This window comes from Mustelus asterias, chromosome 8 (assembly GCF_964213995.1).
Source record: "Mustelus asterias chromosome 8, sMusAst1.hap1.1, whole genome shotgun sequence".
Taxonomy (NCBI): domain Eukaryota; kingdom Metazoa; phylum Chordata; class Chondrichthyes; order Carcharhiniformes; family Triakidae; genus Mustelus; species Mustelus asterias.
The window spans coordinates 137,948,714-137,967,785 of NC_135808.1; the positions used below are offsets into that span (position 1 = coordinate 137,948,714).

Sequence of the window (19,072 nt, forward strand, 5' to 3'; positions counted from 1 at the left end):
TCCTTACCTTTATATTCTATTCCTTTCACTATCAATGCCAACATTCCATTCACTTTCTTTATTATCCGCTGTACCTGCGTGCTAGTTTTCTGTGACTCATAAATGAGGACACCCAGATCCCTCTGCACCGGAGCACCCCAAAGTCTCCCCATTTAGATAATAAGTTGCCTTCCCATTTTTCCAACCAGAATGCATGACCTCACACCTATCCACGTTAAACTCCATCTGCAACATTTAGCACATTCTGCTAACCTATCAATATCCATTTGTAAGTTTCTTATTTCCTCATTACAACTTACTGTCCCGCCTATTTTTGTGTCATCTGCAAATTTGGCTGTAGAGCCTCTATCCCTGTATCCAAGTCATTAATATAGATTGTAAATCGCTGGGGCACAAGGACCGAACCCTGTGGCTCCCTCACTAGTTACTTCTTGCCATCCAGAAAGAAAACCATTTATCCCGACTCTCTGTCTTCTGTCCATCAACCAGTCACCTATCCAAGCTAATAAATGACTGCAAATCCCATATGATCTAACCTTGTGAATTAACCTTTTGTGTGGCACCTTATCAAATGCCTTCTGGAAGTCCAGATATACGACATCCCTGTTATTCACTTTGCTTGTTGCATTCTCAAAGAACTCTAGCAAGTTAGTCAAACATGGTTTGCCTTTCATATAACCATGCTGACTCTGATGGATAGCGTTTTGACTTTCCAAATGTCCAAATGTCCTGATATTGCTTCCTTGATAATTGATTCTAACACTTTCCCAACAATAGATGTTAAACTAACTGGTCTATAATTTCCCACATTTGGAATGGTTGTTGGACGTTCCGGGGTATAGATGTTTCACTAAGTGTAGGGAAGCTGGTAAAAGAGGTGGAGGAGTGGCATTGTTAATCAAGGATAGTTTAACGGCTGCGGAAAGGCACTTCGTGGGGGATCTGCACACTGAGGTAATATGGGCTGAAGTTAGAAATAGGAAAGGAGCGGTCACGTTGCTAGGAGTTTACTATAGGCCCCCAAATAGTAATAGAGATGTGGAGGAAGAAATTGCTAAGCAGATTATGGATATGTGTGGGGGTCACAGGGTAGTTGTCATGGGGGACTTTAACTTTCCAAATATTGATTGGAACCTTTGTAGGTCAAATAGTTTGGATGGGGCAGTTTTTGTGCAGTGTGTGCGGGAAGGTTTCCTGACACAATATGTGGATGGGCCGACTAGAGGTGAGGCCACATTGGATTTGGTACTGGGAAATGAACCGGGCCAAGTGTTAGATTTGGTTGTGGGAGAGCAATTTGGAGATAGTGACCACAATTCGGTGTCTTTTGTTATTGCAATGGAGAGGGATAGGGCCGTACGGCAGGGCAAGGTTTACAATTGGGGGAGGGGTAATTATGATGAGATTAGGCAAGAATTAGGGGGCATAAGTTGGGAACAGAAACTGTCAGAGAAAGGAACTAATGAAAAGTGGAACTTTTTCAAGGAACAAATACTGGATGTCCTTGATAGGTATGTTCCTGTCAGGCAGGGAGGAAATGGCCGAGTGAGGGAACCATGGTTCACAAAAGAGGTGGAATGTCTTGTGAAAAGGAAGAGGGAAGCTTATGTAGGGATGAGGAAACAAGGTTCAGATGGCTCGGTTGAGGGTTACAAGTTAGCAAGGAATGAGCTGAAAAAGGGGCTTAGGAGAGCTAGGAGGGGACATGAGAAGTCCTTGGCGGGTCGGATCAAGGAAAACCCCAAGGCTTTTTACTCTTATGTGAGGAATAAAAGAATGACCAGGGTGAGGTTAGGGCCGGTCAAGAACAGTAGTGGGAACTTGTGTATGGAGTCAGTAGAGATAGGCGAGGTGATGAATGAATACTTTTCTTCAGTGTTCACCAAGGAGAGGGGCCATGTTTTTGAGGAAGAGAAGGTGTTACAGGCTAATAGGCTGGAGGAAATAGATGTTCGGAGGGAGGATGTCTTGGCAGTTTTGAAAAAACTGAAGGTCGATAAGTCCCCTGGGCCTGATGAAATGTATCCTAGGATTCTGTGGGAGGCAAGGGATGAGATTGCAGAGCCTTTGGCGTTGATCTTTGGGTCCTCGCTGTCCACGGGGATGGTGCCAGAGGACTGGAGAATGGCGAATGTTGTTCCTCTGTTTAAGAAAGGGAATAGAAATGACCCTGGTAATTATAGACCGGTTAGTCTTACTTCGGTGGTTGGTAAATTGATGGAAAAGGTCCTTAGGGATGGGATTTACGACCATTTAGAAAGATGCGGATTAATCCGAGATAGTCAGCACGGATTCGTGAAGGGCAAGTCGTGCCTCACAAATTTGATTGAATTTTTTGAGGAGGTAACTAAGTGTGTTGATGAAGGTAGGGCAGTTGATGTCATATACATGGATTTTAGTAAGGCGTTTGATAAGGTCCCCCATGGTCGGCTTATGATGAAAGTGAGGAGGTGTGGGATAGAGGGAAAGTTGGCCGATTGGATAGGTAACTGGCTGCCTGACCGAAGACAGAGGGTGGTGGTCGATGGAAAATTTTCGGATTGGAGGCAGGTTGCTAGCGGTGTGCCGCAGGGATCAGTGCTTGGTCCTCTGCTCTTTGTGATTTTTATTAATGACTTAGAGGAGGGGGCTGAAGGGTGGATCAGTAAATTTGCTGATGACACCAAGATTGGTGGAGTAGTGGATGAGGTGGAGGGCTGTTGTAGGCTGCAAAGAGACATAGATAGGATGCAAAGCTGGGCTGAAAAATGGCAAATGGAGTTTAACCCTGATAAATGTGAGGTGATTCATTTTGGTAGGACAAATTTAAATGTGGATTACAGGGTCAAAGGTAGGGTTCTGAAGACTGTGGAGGAACAGAGAGATCTTGGGGTCCATATCCACAGATCTCTAAAGGTTGCCAGTCAAGTGGATAGAGCTGTGAAGAAGGCCTATAGTGTGTTAGCTTTTATTAACAGGGGGTTGGAGTTTAAGAGCCGTGGGGTTATGCTGCAACTGTACAGGACCTTGGTGAGACCACATTTGGAATATTGTGTGCAGTTCTGGTCACCTCACTATAAGAAGGATGTGGAAGCGCTGGAAAGAGTGCAGAGGAGATTTACCAGGATGCTGCCTGGTTTGGAGGGTAGGTCATATGAGGAAAGGTTGAGGGAGCTAGGGCTGTTCTCTCTGGAGCGGAGGAGGCTGAGGGGAGACTTAATAGAGGTGTATAAAATGATGAAGGGGATAGATAGAGTGAACGTTCAAAGACTATTTCCTCGGGTGGATGGAGCTATTACAAGGGGGCATAACTATAGGGTTCGTGGTGGGAGATACAGGACGGATATCAGAGGTAGGTTCTTTACGCAGAGAGTGGTTGGGGTGTGGAATGGACTGCCTGCAGTGATAGTGGAGTCAGACACTTTAGAAACATTTAAGCGGTTATTGGATAGGCACATGGAGCACACCAGGATGATAGGGAGTGGGATAGCTTGATCTTGGTTTCAGATAAAGCTCGGCACAACATCGTGGGCCGAAGGGCCTGTTCTGTGCTGTACTGTTCTATGTTCTATGTTCTCCCTTTTTGAATAAGGCTGTTACATTAGCATTTTTCCAGTCCATTGGAACTTTTCCTGTGACCAGGGAATTTTGGAATATTATATGGAGATAGGGATCCACTATCTCCGCCACCACTTCCTTTAATACCCTCTGATGTAGGCCATCAGGCCTGGGGACTTATCTGCTCTCAATCCCAATAGTTTGCTGAGTAGCTTTTCCCTAGCGATGTGGATTGTTCTAAGTTCTATCCTTTCTGTTACCTCTGACTTGCTCGTACCTATACGAATGGCACTAGTGTCTTCCACCATGAAAACTGAGGCAAATTATTGATTTAACATCTCTGCCATTTCAGTGTTGCCCACTATTAACTCTCCAGTTTCATCTTCCAAGGGACCAACATTCACCAGAGCGACTTTCTTCCCCTTTATATACTTATATGGGTCCAACTTATACCTCTGTGGGTGGCACAGTGGCACAGTGGTTAGCACTATTGCCTCACAGCACCAGGGACCCAGATTCGATTCCCGGCTTGGGTCACTGTGTGTGTGGCGTTTGCACATTCTCCCCATGTCTGCATGGGTTTCCTCCGGGTGCTCCGGTTTCCTCCCACAGTCCGAAAGACTTGCTGGTTAGGTTCATTGGCCATGCTAAATTCTCCCTCATTGTACCCGAACAGGTGCCGGAGTGTGGTGACTCGGGGATTTTCACAGTAATTTCATTGCAGTGTTAATGTGAGCCTACTTGTGACACTAATAAATAAACTTTAACTTTTTATCGAAGTTTTTGCTGTCCTTCTTGATATTTTGCGCTAGTTTTCTTTAGTAATTTACCTTAGCTCTTTTTATTACTTTTTTAGTTCCCTTTGTTTATGTTTGAAAGTTTCTCAATCTTCCAGCCTGCCACTGGACTTTGCAATATGGTATACCTTAGTTTTTGTCTTTATATTGTCCTTGACCTCCTTGTTTAGCCATGGTTTTTTTACCACCATTACCATCTTTCTTCTTCACTGGGATATATTTTAGTTGTGAGGACTTGAGCATCTCCTGAAACAACTGCCACTGCTCATCCGCTGTCCGACCTGTTAGCCTTCCTGCCCACTCGACTTGGCCCAATTCTGTCCTCATGCCGATGTAATTTCCTTTGCTTAATTCCAGAACGCTAGTGTGAGACTCCACTTTCTCACCCCCAAACTGAATTTTGAACTCTATCATACTATGGTCACTACTCCCTGGAGGATCCTGAATTATGAGGTCACCAATTAATCCCTCCTCATTACACAATGCCAAATCCAGAGTAGCCTGCTCCTTGGCTGGTTTCACAATATACTGTTCCAAGAAACAATCTCTAATACATTCAATGAACTCCGCCTCCAGGCTACCCTTGCCAATTTGATTCTTCCAATCTATGTACATATTAAAATCACCCATGATGATTACCATATCTTTCTTGCGAGCCCCCAGTGTTTCCCAGTTTATACTGTGCCCCACTGCAGAGCTACTGCTTGGGGACCGATAGATTACTCCCACCAAGTATTTCTTCCCTTTGCTATTTCTTATTTCTACCCAGTGGGGAAAATTAAATCTATCATCAAGGAAGAAATAGCAAGACATCTGGATATAAATTGTCCCATTGGGTTCATGAAAGGAAGGTCATGTTTGACTAATTTGGTGGAATTCTTTGAGAACATTACATGTGCAGTGGACAATGGGGAACCTGTGGATGTGGCGTATCTGGATTTCCAGAAGGCATTTGACAAGGTGCCGCACCAAAGACTGCTGCATAAGATAAATGTGCACGGTGTTACGGGTAATGTATTAGCATGGATAGAGGATTGGTTAACTAACAGAAAGCAAAGAGTGGGGGTAAATGGGTGTTTTTCTGGTTGGTGATCAGTGACTAGTGGTGTGTCTCAGGGATCAGTGTTGGGACCGCAATTGTTTACAATTTACATAGATGATTTGGAGTTGGGGACCAAGTGTAGTGTGTCAAAATTCGCAGATGACACTAAGATAAGTGGCAGAGCAAAGTGTGCAGAGGACGCTGAAAGTCTACAAAGGGATATAGATAGTCTAAGTGAGTGGGCGAGGGTCTGGCAGATGGAGTACAATGTTGGTAAATGTGAGGTCATCCATTTTGGTAGGAATAACAGCAAAATGGACTATTATTTAAATGGTAAAAAATTGCAGCATGCTGCTGTGCAGAGGGACCTGGGTGTCCTTGTGCAGGAATCTCAAGGAGTTGGTTTGCAGGTGCAGCAGGTAATTAAGAAGGCAAATAGAATTTTGTCCTTTATTGCTGGAAGAATGGAGTTTTAAAACAGGGAGGTTATGGGGGCAGCACGGTGGCACAGCGGTTAGCACTGCTGCTTCACAGCACCAGGGGCTCAGGTTCAATTCCGGCCTTGGGTCACTGTCTTTGCGGAGTTTGCACATTCTCCCCATGTCTGCGTGGGTTTCCTCCGGGTGCTCTGGTTTCCTCCCATAGTCCAAAGATGTGTGGGATAGGTTGATTGGCCATGCTAAATTGACCCTAGTTTCAGGGGGATTAGCAAGGTAAATATGTGGGGTTGCGGGAATAGGACATGGGTGGGATTGTCGTGGGTGCAGACTCGATGGGCTAAATGGCCTCCTTCTGCACTGTTGGGATTCTATGATTCTATGTTGCAGCTGTATAAGGTGCTGGTGAGGCCACACCTGGAGTACTGTGTACAGTTTTGGTCTCCTTACTTGAGAAAGGATCTACTGGCACTGGAGGAGGTGCAGAGGTGATTCACTAGGTTGATTCCGGAGTTGAGAGGGTTGGTTTATGAGGAGAGACTGAGTAGACTGGGGCTATACTCATTGGAATTCAGAAGAATGAGGGGAGATCTTATAGAAACGTATAAGATTATGAAAGGAATAGATAAGTTAGAAATAGCCAGATTGTTTCCACTGGCAGGTGAAACTAGAACAGGACTGAGTTGAGGAGGAACTTCTTCACACAAAGGGTTGTGAATCTGTGGAATTCCCTGCCCAGTGAAGCAGTTGAGGCTACCTCATTGAATGTTTTTAAGACAAGGATAGATAGATTTTTGAACAGTAAAGGAATTAAGGGTTATGGTGAGCGGGCGGGTAAGTGGAACTGAGTCCACGAAAAGATCAGTCATGATCTTATTGAATGGCGGAGCAGGCTCGAGGGGCCAGATGGCCCACTCCTGCTCCTAGTTCTTATGTTCATAACGCTGTGTGGGCCATTGCGCATGTACCGATCTGTCAGAGCGGAGATCAGCGAACGTGCGGTAGCTCCACACTGCTAACTTCCCTATCGCTGGCCAACCTTGCAACCCCCCATTGCTGCCCCTCCCACCCCCCACACCCCACAATTGCAGGTCTCCCGGACCTCTCTGGGCAAGCCCCAATGTCCCCTCCCTCCCCCAGACTCGATCTCCACAACACCCGCACACCCCCACCCCGAGTATAAAGTTAATTTTATTCTGAATGCTTTGTGCATTCGGATACAAAGGGGGCGACCGAACCAAAAAATATTCTTAAGCGCAAAACAAGCCTGCAAACAGGAGAAATTTGTGTCGTTTTTTGGGTGACTTAAAAATTAAATCTTACTTGACTTAGACAAAAAAAAATCAAGCAAAACTTGAAATCCATCAGTAGTGAGAGTGGACAGGGCCGAAACCGCCCGAAAGCCGGCTGATAGCAGATGTGCGTGTGCAGATTTCTGTGATCTGAGAGGTCACTGATTCTGATAATTATTGCAGCCAGACCTAGCGGCCCATCACCCACCTGGCACTAACGTGGGGCTCCACGGCCGACTGCCCCCTCCCCCAGCCGGACCGATCACGAACCCCACTCCCACCCCCTCCCCCCCCCCCCGCCCCGGACCGGCTGGACCGATTGTGAACCCCACTCCCGCCCCCCCCCCCGACCGGCTGGACCGACCGCAATCCCCACTCCAACCACCGATTGCTGTTGCAGAGAGCGCAGTGATACCTCACCACACTGAACGGCACGCCCCGATCTGACCCTGCCCTCCTCAATTGGCCCCGCCCCTCAAGCTGCCCCCCCTGGATTTGATTTTGATTTGATTTATTCTTGTCATGTGTATTGGGATACAGTGAAAAGTATTGTTTCTTGCGCGCTATACAGACAAAGCATACCGTTCATAGAGAAGGAAAGGACAGAGTGCAGAATGTAGTGTTACAGTCATAGCTAGGGTGTAGAGAAAGATCAGCTTAATGCAAGGTAAGTCCATTCAAAATCTGACAGCAGCAGGGAAGAAGCTGTTCTTGAGTCGGTTGGTGCGTGACCTCAGACTTTTGTATCGTCCTCCTGATCGAAGAAAATGGAAGAGAGAATGTGCGGCACTCCCTCAGTACTGACCCTGTTTCAGTGCAGAACTCCCTCAGTACTGACCCTCTGACAGTGCAGCACTCCCACAGCACTGACCCTCTGACAGTGCAGCACTCCCTCAGTACTGACCCTCTGACAGTGCAGCACTCCCTCAGTACTGACCCTCTGACAGTGCAGCACTCCCTCAGTACTGACCCTCTGACAGTGCAGCACTCCCTCAGTACTGACCCTCTGACAGTGCAGCACTCCCTCAGTACTGACCCTCTGACAGTGCAGCACTCCCTCAGTACTGACCCTCTGACAGTGCGGCACTCCCTCAGCACTGACCCTCTGAGAGTGCAGCACTCCCACAGCACTGACCCTCTGACAGTGCGGCATTCCCTCAGTACTGACCCTCTGACAGCGCGGCACTCCCTCAGTACTGACCCTCTGACAGTGCAGCACTCCCTCAGTACTGACCCTCTGACAGTGCAGCACTCCCTCAGTACTGACCCTCTGACAGTGCGGCACTCCCTCAGCACTGACCCTCTGACAGTGCAGCACTCCCACAGCACTGACCCTCTGACAGTGCGGCACTCCCTCAGTACTGACCCTCTGACAGTGCAGCACTCCCTCAGTACTGACACTCTGACAGTGCCGCACTCCCACAGCACTGACCCTCTGACAATGCAGCACTCCCTCAGTACTGACCCTCTGACAGTGCAGCACTCCCTCTGTACTGACCCTCTGACAGTGCAGCACTCCCTCAGTACTGACCCTCTGACAGAGCAGCACTCCCTCAGTACTGACCCTCTGACAGTGCAGCACTCCCTCAGTACTGACCCTCTGACAGTGCAGCACTCCCTCAGCACTAACCCTCTGACAGTGTGGCACTCCCTCAGCACCATCCCTTGGACAGTGCGGCATTCCCTCAGTACTGACCCTCTGACAGTGCGGCACTCCCTCAGTACTGACCCTCTGACAATGCAGCACTTCCTCAGCACTGACCCTCTGACAGTGCAGCACTCCCTCAGTACTGACCCTCTGACAGTGCGGCACCCCCTCAGCACTGACCATCTGACAATGCAGCACTCCCTCAACACTGACCCTCTGACAGTGCAGCACTCCCTCAGCACTGACCCCCTGACAATGCAGCACTCCCTCAGCACTGACCCTCTGACAGTGCAGCACTCCCTCAGCACTGACCCTCTGACAGTGCGGCACTCCCTCAGCACTGACCCTCTGACAGTGCGGCACTCCCTCAATACTGACCCTCTGACAGTGCGGCACTCCCTCGGTACTGATCCTCTGACAGTGCGGCACTCCCTCAGCACTGACCCTCTGACAGTGCGGCACTCCCTCAGTACTGACCCTCTGACAATGCAGCACTTCCTCAGCACTGACCCTCTGACAGTGCGGCACTCCCTCAGTACTGACCCTCTGACAGTGCGGCACCCCCTCAGCACTGACCATCTGACAATGCAGCACTCCCTCAACACTGACCCTCTGACAGTGCAGCACTCCCTCAGCACTGACCCCCTGACAATGCAGCACTCCCTCAGCACTGACCCTCTGACAGTGCAGCACTCCCTCAGCACTGACCCTCTGGCAGTGCGGCACTCCCTCAGCACTGACCCTCTGACAGTGCGGCACTCCCTCAATACTGACCCTCTGACAGTGCGGCACTCCCTCGGTACTGATCCTCTGACAGTGCGGCACTCCCTCAGCACTGACCCTCTGACAGTGCGGCACTCCCTCAGTACTGACCCTCTGACAGCGCGGCACTCCCTCAGCACTGACCCTCTGACAGTGCAGCACTCCCTCAGTACTGACCCTCTGACAGTGCGGCACTCCCTCAGCACTGACCCTCTGACAGTGCAGCACTCCCTCAGTACTGACCCTCTGACAGTGCGGCACTCCCTCAGCACTGACCCTCTGACAGTGCGGCACTCCCTCAGCACTGACCCTCTGACAGTGCGGCACTCCCTCAGTACTGACCCTCTGACAGTGCGGCACTCCCTCAGCACTGACCCTCTGACAGTGCGGCACTCCCTCAGCACCGCACAGAAAGTGTCAGTCTGGATTTTTTGCTCCAGTCTCTGGATCAGGCCTTGAATCCACAACTTTCAGACTCAGAGTCGAGATTGTTTCCCACTGAGTTCTGACTGACTCTGTGTTAAATCCAGAAACAATGAGTCTGTGCAGTCAAAATGTTTCGGATACAGTGAGAAAAGGGAGCTTCAGGACTGGTGTCAGGAAGCTCTGCGAGGGTTTCAAACCCAGAATGTTTTCTGGGTCAAAAAACATGAAATGTGATTTAGTGAGGTGCAGAGTGTTGCAATGTGAGTGCGGTGCTCTGTGTCTGTGCTGACAGTGTCGAGTTTGTCTTCAACTCACTCTAAAGGTGGAGATTCCTAATCTGCAGATTTTACCGTGTACATTTTGCAAATTGGCAGTTCTGGGCACATTTTAGTAAAGTAAGCAAAACGCAGAGAGTTCCTTAGAGACAATTGAAAGGCAGCATAAACATTTTGCTGCTCCTGTTCTCCAATTAGTGTTTGAAGATTCTCCTGCACTTAAAGCTCGAGTGAGTCTCCCAGAAGCTGAGTCTAGAATAATGAGGTAATGGTTACGAACCCTGGAGATTGTGTGATGGGAAAAAGGGAACTCGCTGTTCCAGACTGAATATAGATTGAACAAGAAGGAAGCAATCAGTCAGAATAATTCATATAATCATGTGTGGCTTTGATAGATTAAATAGGAACAAAGTGTTTGCAGTGACAGGAGGGTGGGTAACCAGAGGGACACAGATTGAAGAGAATCGGGAAAAGAACCAGAGGGGGAGATGAGGGGAATTTATTTGACACAGTGAGTTGTTGTGATCTGGAATGTGCTGCCTGAAAGGGCGGTGGAAGCAGATTCAATAATAACTTTCAAAATGGATTTGGGGAGATATCTGAAGGAGAAATACAGGATTGTGGGGGAAGAACGGGGGGAGTGGGATTAATTGGATAGCTCGTTCACAGAGCCAACACAGACACAATTGGTTGAATGGCCCCCTCCTGTGTTATAAAATTCTTTGATTCTGTGAATCCTGATGAGATTGGAGATTGACAGAGATGCCAGAGATCCCTCTGCGACTGGATCCTGAACTTCCTAACTCACAGACCACAATCAGTAAGGATAGGCAACAACACCTCCTCCACGACCATCCTCAACACCGGTGCCCCACAAGGCTGTGTTCTCAGCCCCCTACTATACTCCTTATACACCTATGACTGTGTGGCCAAATTCCCCTCCAACTCGATTGTCATGTTTGCTGACGACATCACCGTAGTGGGTCGGATCTCAAACAATGATGAGACAGAGTACAGGAATGAGAAGAGAATCTGGTGAACTGGTGCGGCAACAATAATCTCTCCTTCAATGTCAACAAATGAAGTCATCGACTTCAGGAAGCGTAAAGGAGAACATGCCCCTGTCTACATCAACGGGGATGAAGTAGAAAGGGTCGAGAACTTCAAGTTTCTTGGTGTCCAGATAATCAACAACCTGTCCTGGTCCCCCCATGCTGACACTATAGTTAAGAAAGCCCACCAATGTCTCTCCTTTCTCAGAAGACGAAGGAAAGTTGGCATGTCAGCTACGACTCTCACCAACTTTTACAGATGCACCATAGAAAGCATTCTTTCTGGTTGTATCACAGCTTGGTATGGGCTCCTGCTCTGCCCAAGCATGCAAGAAACTACAGAAGGTCGTGAATGTAGCCCAATCCATCACGCAAACCAGCCTCCCATTCATTGATTCTGTCTACACTTCCCGCTGCCTTGGCAAAGCAGCCAGCATAATTAAGGACCCTACACACCCCGGACATTCTCTCTTCCACCTTCTTCCTTCGGGAAAAGACACAAAAGTCTGAGGTCACGTACCGACCGACTCAAGAACAGCTTCTTCCCTGCTGCCATCAGACTTTTGAATGGACTTACCTGGCATTAAGTTGATGTTTCTCTCCACCCTAGCTATGACTGTAACACTACATTCTGCACTCTCTCCTTTCCTTCTCTATGAACGGTATGCTTTGTCTGTATAGCGCGCAACAAACAATACTTTTCACTGTAAGTTAATACATGACAATAATAAATCAGATCAAATGAGAGTGAAGGGCCAGATTGTGCTCACTCTGCTCAACTGGTTAAATACTGACCAGGAAAACACTCCCTCATGGTGAGCAGAACTCAAAAGCTCATTAACAGGTCCATGAGCAGGAACAGGAGAGCTGTCACATTGCCCACTCTCTGCACACAGTCATTCAGTCATTAATGTAAGCGTTGTGACTAATAAATAAACGTATCAGACAGTGTATCATAATGACACCGCACAGCTGACTGTGCTGAGTGACTGGGGGAGGCATCACAATCCATTGCTGATAAAGCTCACCAGTTACTGAGTGTTGGGTAAGGTGGTGGAGGCGGACACACTGGGAACGTTTAAGACTTATCTAGATAGCCACATGAACGGAGTGGGAATGGAGGGATACAAAAGAATGGTCTAGTTTGGACCAGGGAGCGGCGCGGGCTTGGAGGGCCGAAGGGCCTGTTCCTGTGCTGTATTGTTCTTTGTTCTTTGTTCTTTATCAGCTTCTCTAAACAGAAGCAGGTGAGGAGTTCTCATCCTCCAGGAATGTCCCACAGAGAGAGTCATTCCAGATGTTCGCCCTGAGAGCACGATTCCAGATGTTCAATGATTGAGTAGCTTCCAGATGCTGACCCTCAGAAATTGCACCCGAGCTGTTAACTTGGATAGTTTCCCTGGTCAGAAGGGTTTAAGCTAACTTGTTAGAGGGCTGGGAAACAGCAGGTAACATTAGAAAGGGAAAGCAAGGGGCAGAGTGAATCTGGAAAACCAGCATTAGGGTAAAAACGGTGAGGTATTAGGTGGAGTCAGAGTAAGAGGAATGTAAGAAAGTTTCAACTGAGTTTATGGTGCATCCACATGAACACCTTGAATATGGTAAACAATGTTAGTGAGCTGCAGCTACAGATAGCCACCGGAATATGATGCTGTGGTGATAACAGAGACCGAGGACCGGGTACTGAATATTCCTGGATCAAGGAGTTCAGGGAAGATAGAGCAGGGAAGATAGGAAAAGAGGTCGAGATATTGACTAAGGAAAATGTTACAGTGATGGGGAGGACATCCTCGAGGGGTCAAGGACAGAATCTATTTAGTTTGAACAATCGAGGTAACATTATACGGCTGGCCGTTTTCTATTAACCAATGAGTGGGAAGGAAAAAGAGAAACTGATTTGCAGGCCCCTGCTCTGCCAGATACATATTAATGAGCTGGAGTTTTGTGCAGAGAACAAGTACATCATTTGCAGATGATACAAAACTTTAAATGATTGTGAATGGTGAGGAAGATAGAGATCGGCTTGAAGAACCATAGAACCGTAGAAAATTACAGCTCAGAAACAGGCCTTTTGGCCCTTCTTGTCTGTGCCGAACCATTTTATGCCTAGTCCCACTGACCTGCACTTGGACCATATCCCTCCACACCCCTCTCATCCATGAACCCGTCCAAGTTTTTCTTAAATGTTAAAAGTGACCCCGCATTTACCACTTTATCCGGCAGCTCATTCCACACTCCCACCACTCTCTGCGTGAAGAAGCCCCCCATAATATTCCCTTTAAACTTTTCTCCTTTCACCCTTAACCCATGCCCTCTGGTCTTTTTCTCCCCTCGCCTCAGCGGAAAAAGCCTGCTTGCATTCAATCTATCTATACCCATCAAAATCTTATACACCTCTATCAAATCTCCCCTCAATCTTCTACGCTCCAGGGAATAAAGTCCCAACCTATTCAATCTCTCTCTGTAACTCAGCTTCTCAAGTCCCGGCAACATCCTTGTGAACCTTCTCTGAACTCTTTCAACCTTATTTACATCCTTCCTGTAACTAGGTGACCAAAACTGTACACAATACTCCAAATTCGGCCTCACCAATGCCTTATATAACCTTACCATAACACTCCAACTTTTATACTCGATACTCCGATTTATAAAGGCCAATGTACCAAAAGCACTCTTTACGACCCTATCCACCTGTGACGTCACTTTTAGGGAATTCTGTACCTGTATTCCCAGATCCCTCTGTTCAACTGCACTCTTCAGAGTCCTACCATTTACCCTGTACATTCTACTTTGGTTTGTCCTTCCAAAGTGCAATATCTCACACTTGTCTGCGTTAAATTCCATTTGCCATTTTTCAGCCCATTTTTCTAGTTGGTCCAAATCCCTCTGCAAGCTTTGAAAACCTTCCTCACTGTCCACTACACCTCCAATCTTTGTATCATCAGCAAACTTGCTGATCCAATTGACCACATTATCATCCAGATCATTGATATAGATGACAAACAACAATGGACCCAAAACCGATCCCTGCGGCACACCACTAGTCACAGGCCTCCACTCAGAGAAGCAATCCTCCACAACCACTCTCTGGCTTCTTCCATTGAGCCAGTGTCTTATCCAATTTACTACCTCCCCATGTATACCTAGCGACTGAACCTTCCTAACTAACCTCCCATGAGGGACCTTGTCAAAGGCCTTGCTGAAATCCAGGTAGACAATATCCACCGCCTTCCCTTCATCCGCTTTCCTGGTAACCTCTTCGAAAAACTCTAATAGATTGGTCAAACATGACCTACCACGCACAAAGCCACGTTGACTCTCCCTAATAAGTCCCTGTCTATCCAAATATTTGTAGATCCTATCCCTTATCACACCTTCCAATAACTTGCCCACCACCGACGTCAAACTTAGTGGCCTATAATTTCCCGGATTTCTTTTGGAACCTTTTTTAAACAACGGAACAACATGAGCCACCCTCCAATCATCCGGCACCTCCCCCGTGAACACTGACATTTTAAATATGTCTGCCAGGGCCCCTGCAAGTTCAACACTAGCTTCCCTCAAGGTCCGTGGGAATACCCTGTCTGGTCCTGGGGATTTATCCACTCTGATTTGCCTCAAGACAGCGAGCACCTCCTCCCCTTTAATCTGTAAAGGTTCCATGGCCTCCCTACCAGTTTGCCCTATTTCCGTAGTCTCCAGTCAGAGCCAAGCTTCTGACACCAAAGCAGCCTGACTGTACAGGGGTGGGCCGGCGGGGGGGGGGGGGGGGGTAGGGGGTGAGGGGTGGAAGGATGAGTGATAATAATCAGGGATTCATTAATTTGGGGATGATGACTTCAGTCAGGCGAATGAGGTTGGCCTGCTGGAGTATGAACTCCCTGATGAGTCCCGATATCAGGCTCTGTGGTTTAGTTGGTTCCAGCGCCTGTCTCACAAACAGGAGGTCCTGGCTTCAAATCTCACCAAAGCCTTTATCTCTTTGAAGTGACCTATGGAATTACACACCCAAGTTTGGCGAGCAAATCCTCATGGTTGTGGCGGGTTGCAGCGATCACAAGGGGATGTCCCCGGCCGCGATAAAGAAAGCTTCAGCTGGCAGTGGAGTGGATGTGGGGAAGCTCGACTCCCAGATCAGGTTAACTTTTGAGAGAAAGGTGGAGGAAGGCTCTCTGGTGCAGACAAAGTCCACTTGTGACTGAGCCCACAACCAAGGGAATAGTTTCTCCCGGCTCATCCTGTCCATACCCCTCATAATCTTCACTAAAACATGTCCCTGATGAGTCCTAATTGATGGTACAAACAGGGAGCCTCATGCTCCCTATTTAAAGCAGGTGTGTCAGTCTCTCTACCTGCTGCAGCAGAAAGCAACAAGGAGAGGGAGCTCTGTTATGTAATACTGCTGTAAATAAAGAAGCACTGGGTGACGGGACCTTCGTCTCTGTGGAGTTATTTCAGGGGAGCAGACAGGTGTTTTTGTGGCCACTGACGTGACTCCAGGATGGTGTGTTGCTCCCTGGTGCCTGGGTCAGGGATGTCACTGAACGGCCATATTGAGTTCCTGAAGAGTAAGGTGCGGTCGGATGGCCTCTCATGCTGGGAGCATTAGAGATAAGACTGAAGAGTTAAGCACATGGATTGAAATGTGGGATTGTGATATGAAGGATGGGAATTTCTCACCGCCCCCTGATGTCCAGATTGGAGATGGCGTAGAAATATTTAGACAGGTTGAGTGGGTCAACTCTGGTGGGTCCAGTGGCCGGACGGAGCAGTCTGAGCCGCAGGTCAGTCAGGGTGAAGAAGTCCCTCAGGTCCTTTGTGGTGTCCAGTCGGCCGTACAGTGAGGCCATGTCACGGAGAAGGGGTCCCCCGAACAAGGCAAAACGTTCCTGGATCTCAAATCGGACCGTGTTCTCCAGCTTCCACACGTAACCCCTGGAATATTCCTCGGTGCAGATGATGTCCAAAACGGAGGCAGGCCTCAGATCGCTGGCACTTCTGGGTTCCATCCCAAAGGAGTTGAGGCAGTCGGCTGCGTAGAACTGATAGGGCTGCCAAGTCCGCCCATGGTCCAGAGATTTCTCCAGAATCATCTGCTCAGGACGGCCTGACTCGAAGGTGATGACAATGTCCTCAGTCAGCTCGATGCTCTTACCCCAGGACAGAGTGATGTTGACCAGGAGAGGATCTGGGAAACGTTTCCAGGACACACTTTGCCAAAAGGTGTTGGGAACCCGTCCCTCACCATCCAGCATCAGCTCAGGCGGGTGAGCGAGCTCGGGTGTGCGAGCGTCACACTCATTGTTGCACATGTATGGATTCTCCTTCAAACAGAAAACAGAACAACACAAGGTTAGATACACAGTAAACTCCCTTTACACATCCTCATCAAACACTCCCAGGACAGGTACAGCACGGGGTTAGACACACAGTAAACTCCCTCTACACATCCTCATCAAACACTCCCAGGACAGGTACAGCACGGGGTTAGATACACAATAAACTCCCTCTACACTGTCTCCATCAAACACACCCAGGACAGGTACAGCACGGGGTTAGATACAGAGTAAAGCTCCCTCTACACTGTCCCCATCAAACACTCCCAGGACAGGTACAGTACGGGGTTAGATACACAGTAAACTCTCTCCACACTGTCCCCATCAAACACTCCCAGGACAGGTCCAGCACAGGGTTAGATACAGAGTAAACTCTCTCTACACTGTCCCCATCAAACACTCCCAGGACAGGTACAGCATGGGGTTAGACACACAGTAAACTCCCTCTACACATCCTCATCAAACACTCCCAGGACAGGTACAGCACAGGGTTAGATACAGAATAAACTCCCTCTAAACTATCCCCATCAAACACTCCCAGGACAGGTACAGCACGGGGTTAGATACAGAGTTAACTCCCTCTACACTGTCCCCATCAAACACTCCCAGGACAGGTACAGCACGGGGTTAGATACAGAGTAAAGCTCCCTCTACACTATCCCCATCAAACACTCCCAGGACAGGTACAGCACGGAGTTAGATACCGAGTAAAGCTCCCTCTACACTGTGCCCATCAAACACTCCCAGGACAGGTACAGCACAGGGTTAGATACGCATTAAATCTCTCTCCGGGATTCTAGGAATATTCATGCTCACTAATGATCTCTGGGGTTATTCTGAATCAGTCTGTGCCTGCTCTGTACTGGACAATTAGACAGCTGCATCATTATGTTGCTGGAATGTTGGAGAATGATGTTATGTGTCAAACTAAAAATAGCCTCAAACCATCAAGTATTTACAGACAGGATTTATAAATCAGCTAAACATTCAGAAACAACTGAAATATCTCATGTATTTTCACTGGGAGTGATTCCCCATCATTGGGAGTGATTGCCCATCACCGGGAGTGATTCCTGTCACTGGAAGAGATTCTCCATCACTGGGAATGATTCCCTGTCACTGGGAGGAATTCCCGTCACTGGGAGTGATTCCCGTCACTGGGGGTGCTTTACCGTCACTGGAAGTGATTCCCCATCACTGGGAGTGATTCCCTGTCACTGGGAGTGATTCCCATCACTGGGAGTGATTCCCGTCGCTGGGAGTGATTCCCCATCACTGGGAATGATTCCCTGTTACTGGGAGTGATTTCCGTCACTGGGATTGATTCCCGTCACTGGGATTGATTCCCGTTACTGGGAGTGATTTCCGTCAACTGGGAGTGATTCCCATCACTGGCAGTGATTCCCATCACTGGGAGTGATTCCCCATCACTGGGAGTGATTCCCAGGCACTGGGAGCGATTCGTCGGCACTGGGAGTGATTCCCAATCACTGGGAGTGATTCCCGTCACTGGGAGTGATTCCCCGTCACTGGGAGGAATTCCCATCACTGGGAGTGATTCCCTGTCACTGGGAGTGATTCCCCATCACTGGGAGTTATTCTGGTTGCTGGGAGTGATTCCCTGTCACTGGGAGTGATTCCCCGTCACTGGGAGTGATTCCCTGTCACTGGGAGTGATTCCCTGTCACTGGGAGTGATTCCCTGTCACTGGGGGTGATTCCCTGTCACTGGGAGTGATTCCCTGTCACTGGGAGTGATTCCCTGTCACTGGGAGTGATTCCCTGTCACTGGGAGTGATTCCCTGTCACTGGGGGTGATTCCCATCACTGGCAGTGATTCCCCATCACTGGGACTGTTTCCCCATCACTGGGAGTGATTCCCTGTCACTGGGAGTGATTCCCTGTCACTGGGAGTGATTCCCTGTCACTGGGAGTGATTCCCCGTCACTGGGAGTGATTCCCTGTCACTGGGAGTGATTCCCTGTTACAGGGAGCCCATCACTGGCAGTGATTCCCCATCACTGGGACTGTTTCCCCATCACTGGGAGTGATTCCCTGTCACTGGGAGTGATTCCCTGTCATTGGGAATGATTCCCCGTCACTGGGGATGATTCCATAAGACCATAAGACCATAAGACATAGGAGCGGAAGTAAGGCCATTCGGCCCATCGAGTCCACTCCACCATTCAATCATGGTTGATTTCAACTCCATTTACCCGCTCTCTCCCCATAGCCCTTAATTCCTCGAGAAATCAAGAATTTATCAATTTCTGTCTTGAAGACGCTCAACGTCTCGGCCTCCACAGCCCTCTGTGGCAATGAATTCCACAGACCCACCACTCTCTGGCTGAAGAAATTTCTCCTCATCTCTGTTCTAAAGTGACTCCCTTTTATTCTAAGGCTGTGCCCCCGCGTCCTAGTCTCCCCTGTTAATGGAAACAACTTCCCTACGTCCATCCTATCTAAGCC

The 19,072-nt window shown here is 48.4% G+C and overlaps 1 protein-coding gene across 1 annotated transcript in view; it reads right to left on the bottom strand.

Annotated features, from left to right (window-relative positions):
- Window positions 1–19,072, bottom strand: part of LOC144497796 (netrin-G1-like) — a 139,890-nt gene that overhangs the window by 52,310 nt on the left and 68,508 nt on the right. The window contains exon 2 of the mRNA XM_078219233.1: window positions 15,949–16,592. Within this exon, the coding sequence (XP_078075359.1) occupies window positions 15,949–16,592 (644 nt within the window). The remainder of the gene's footprint in view (window positions 1–15,948; window positions 16,593–19,072) is intronic.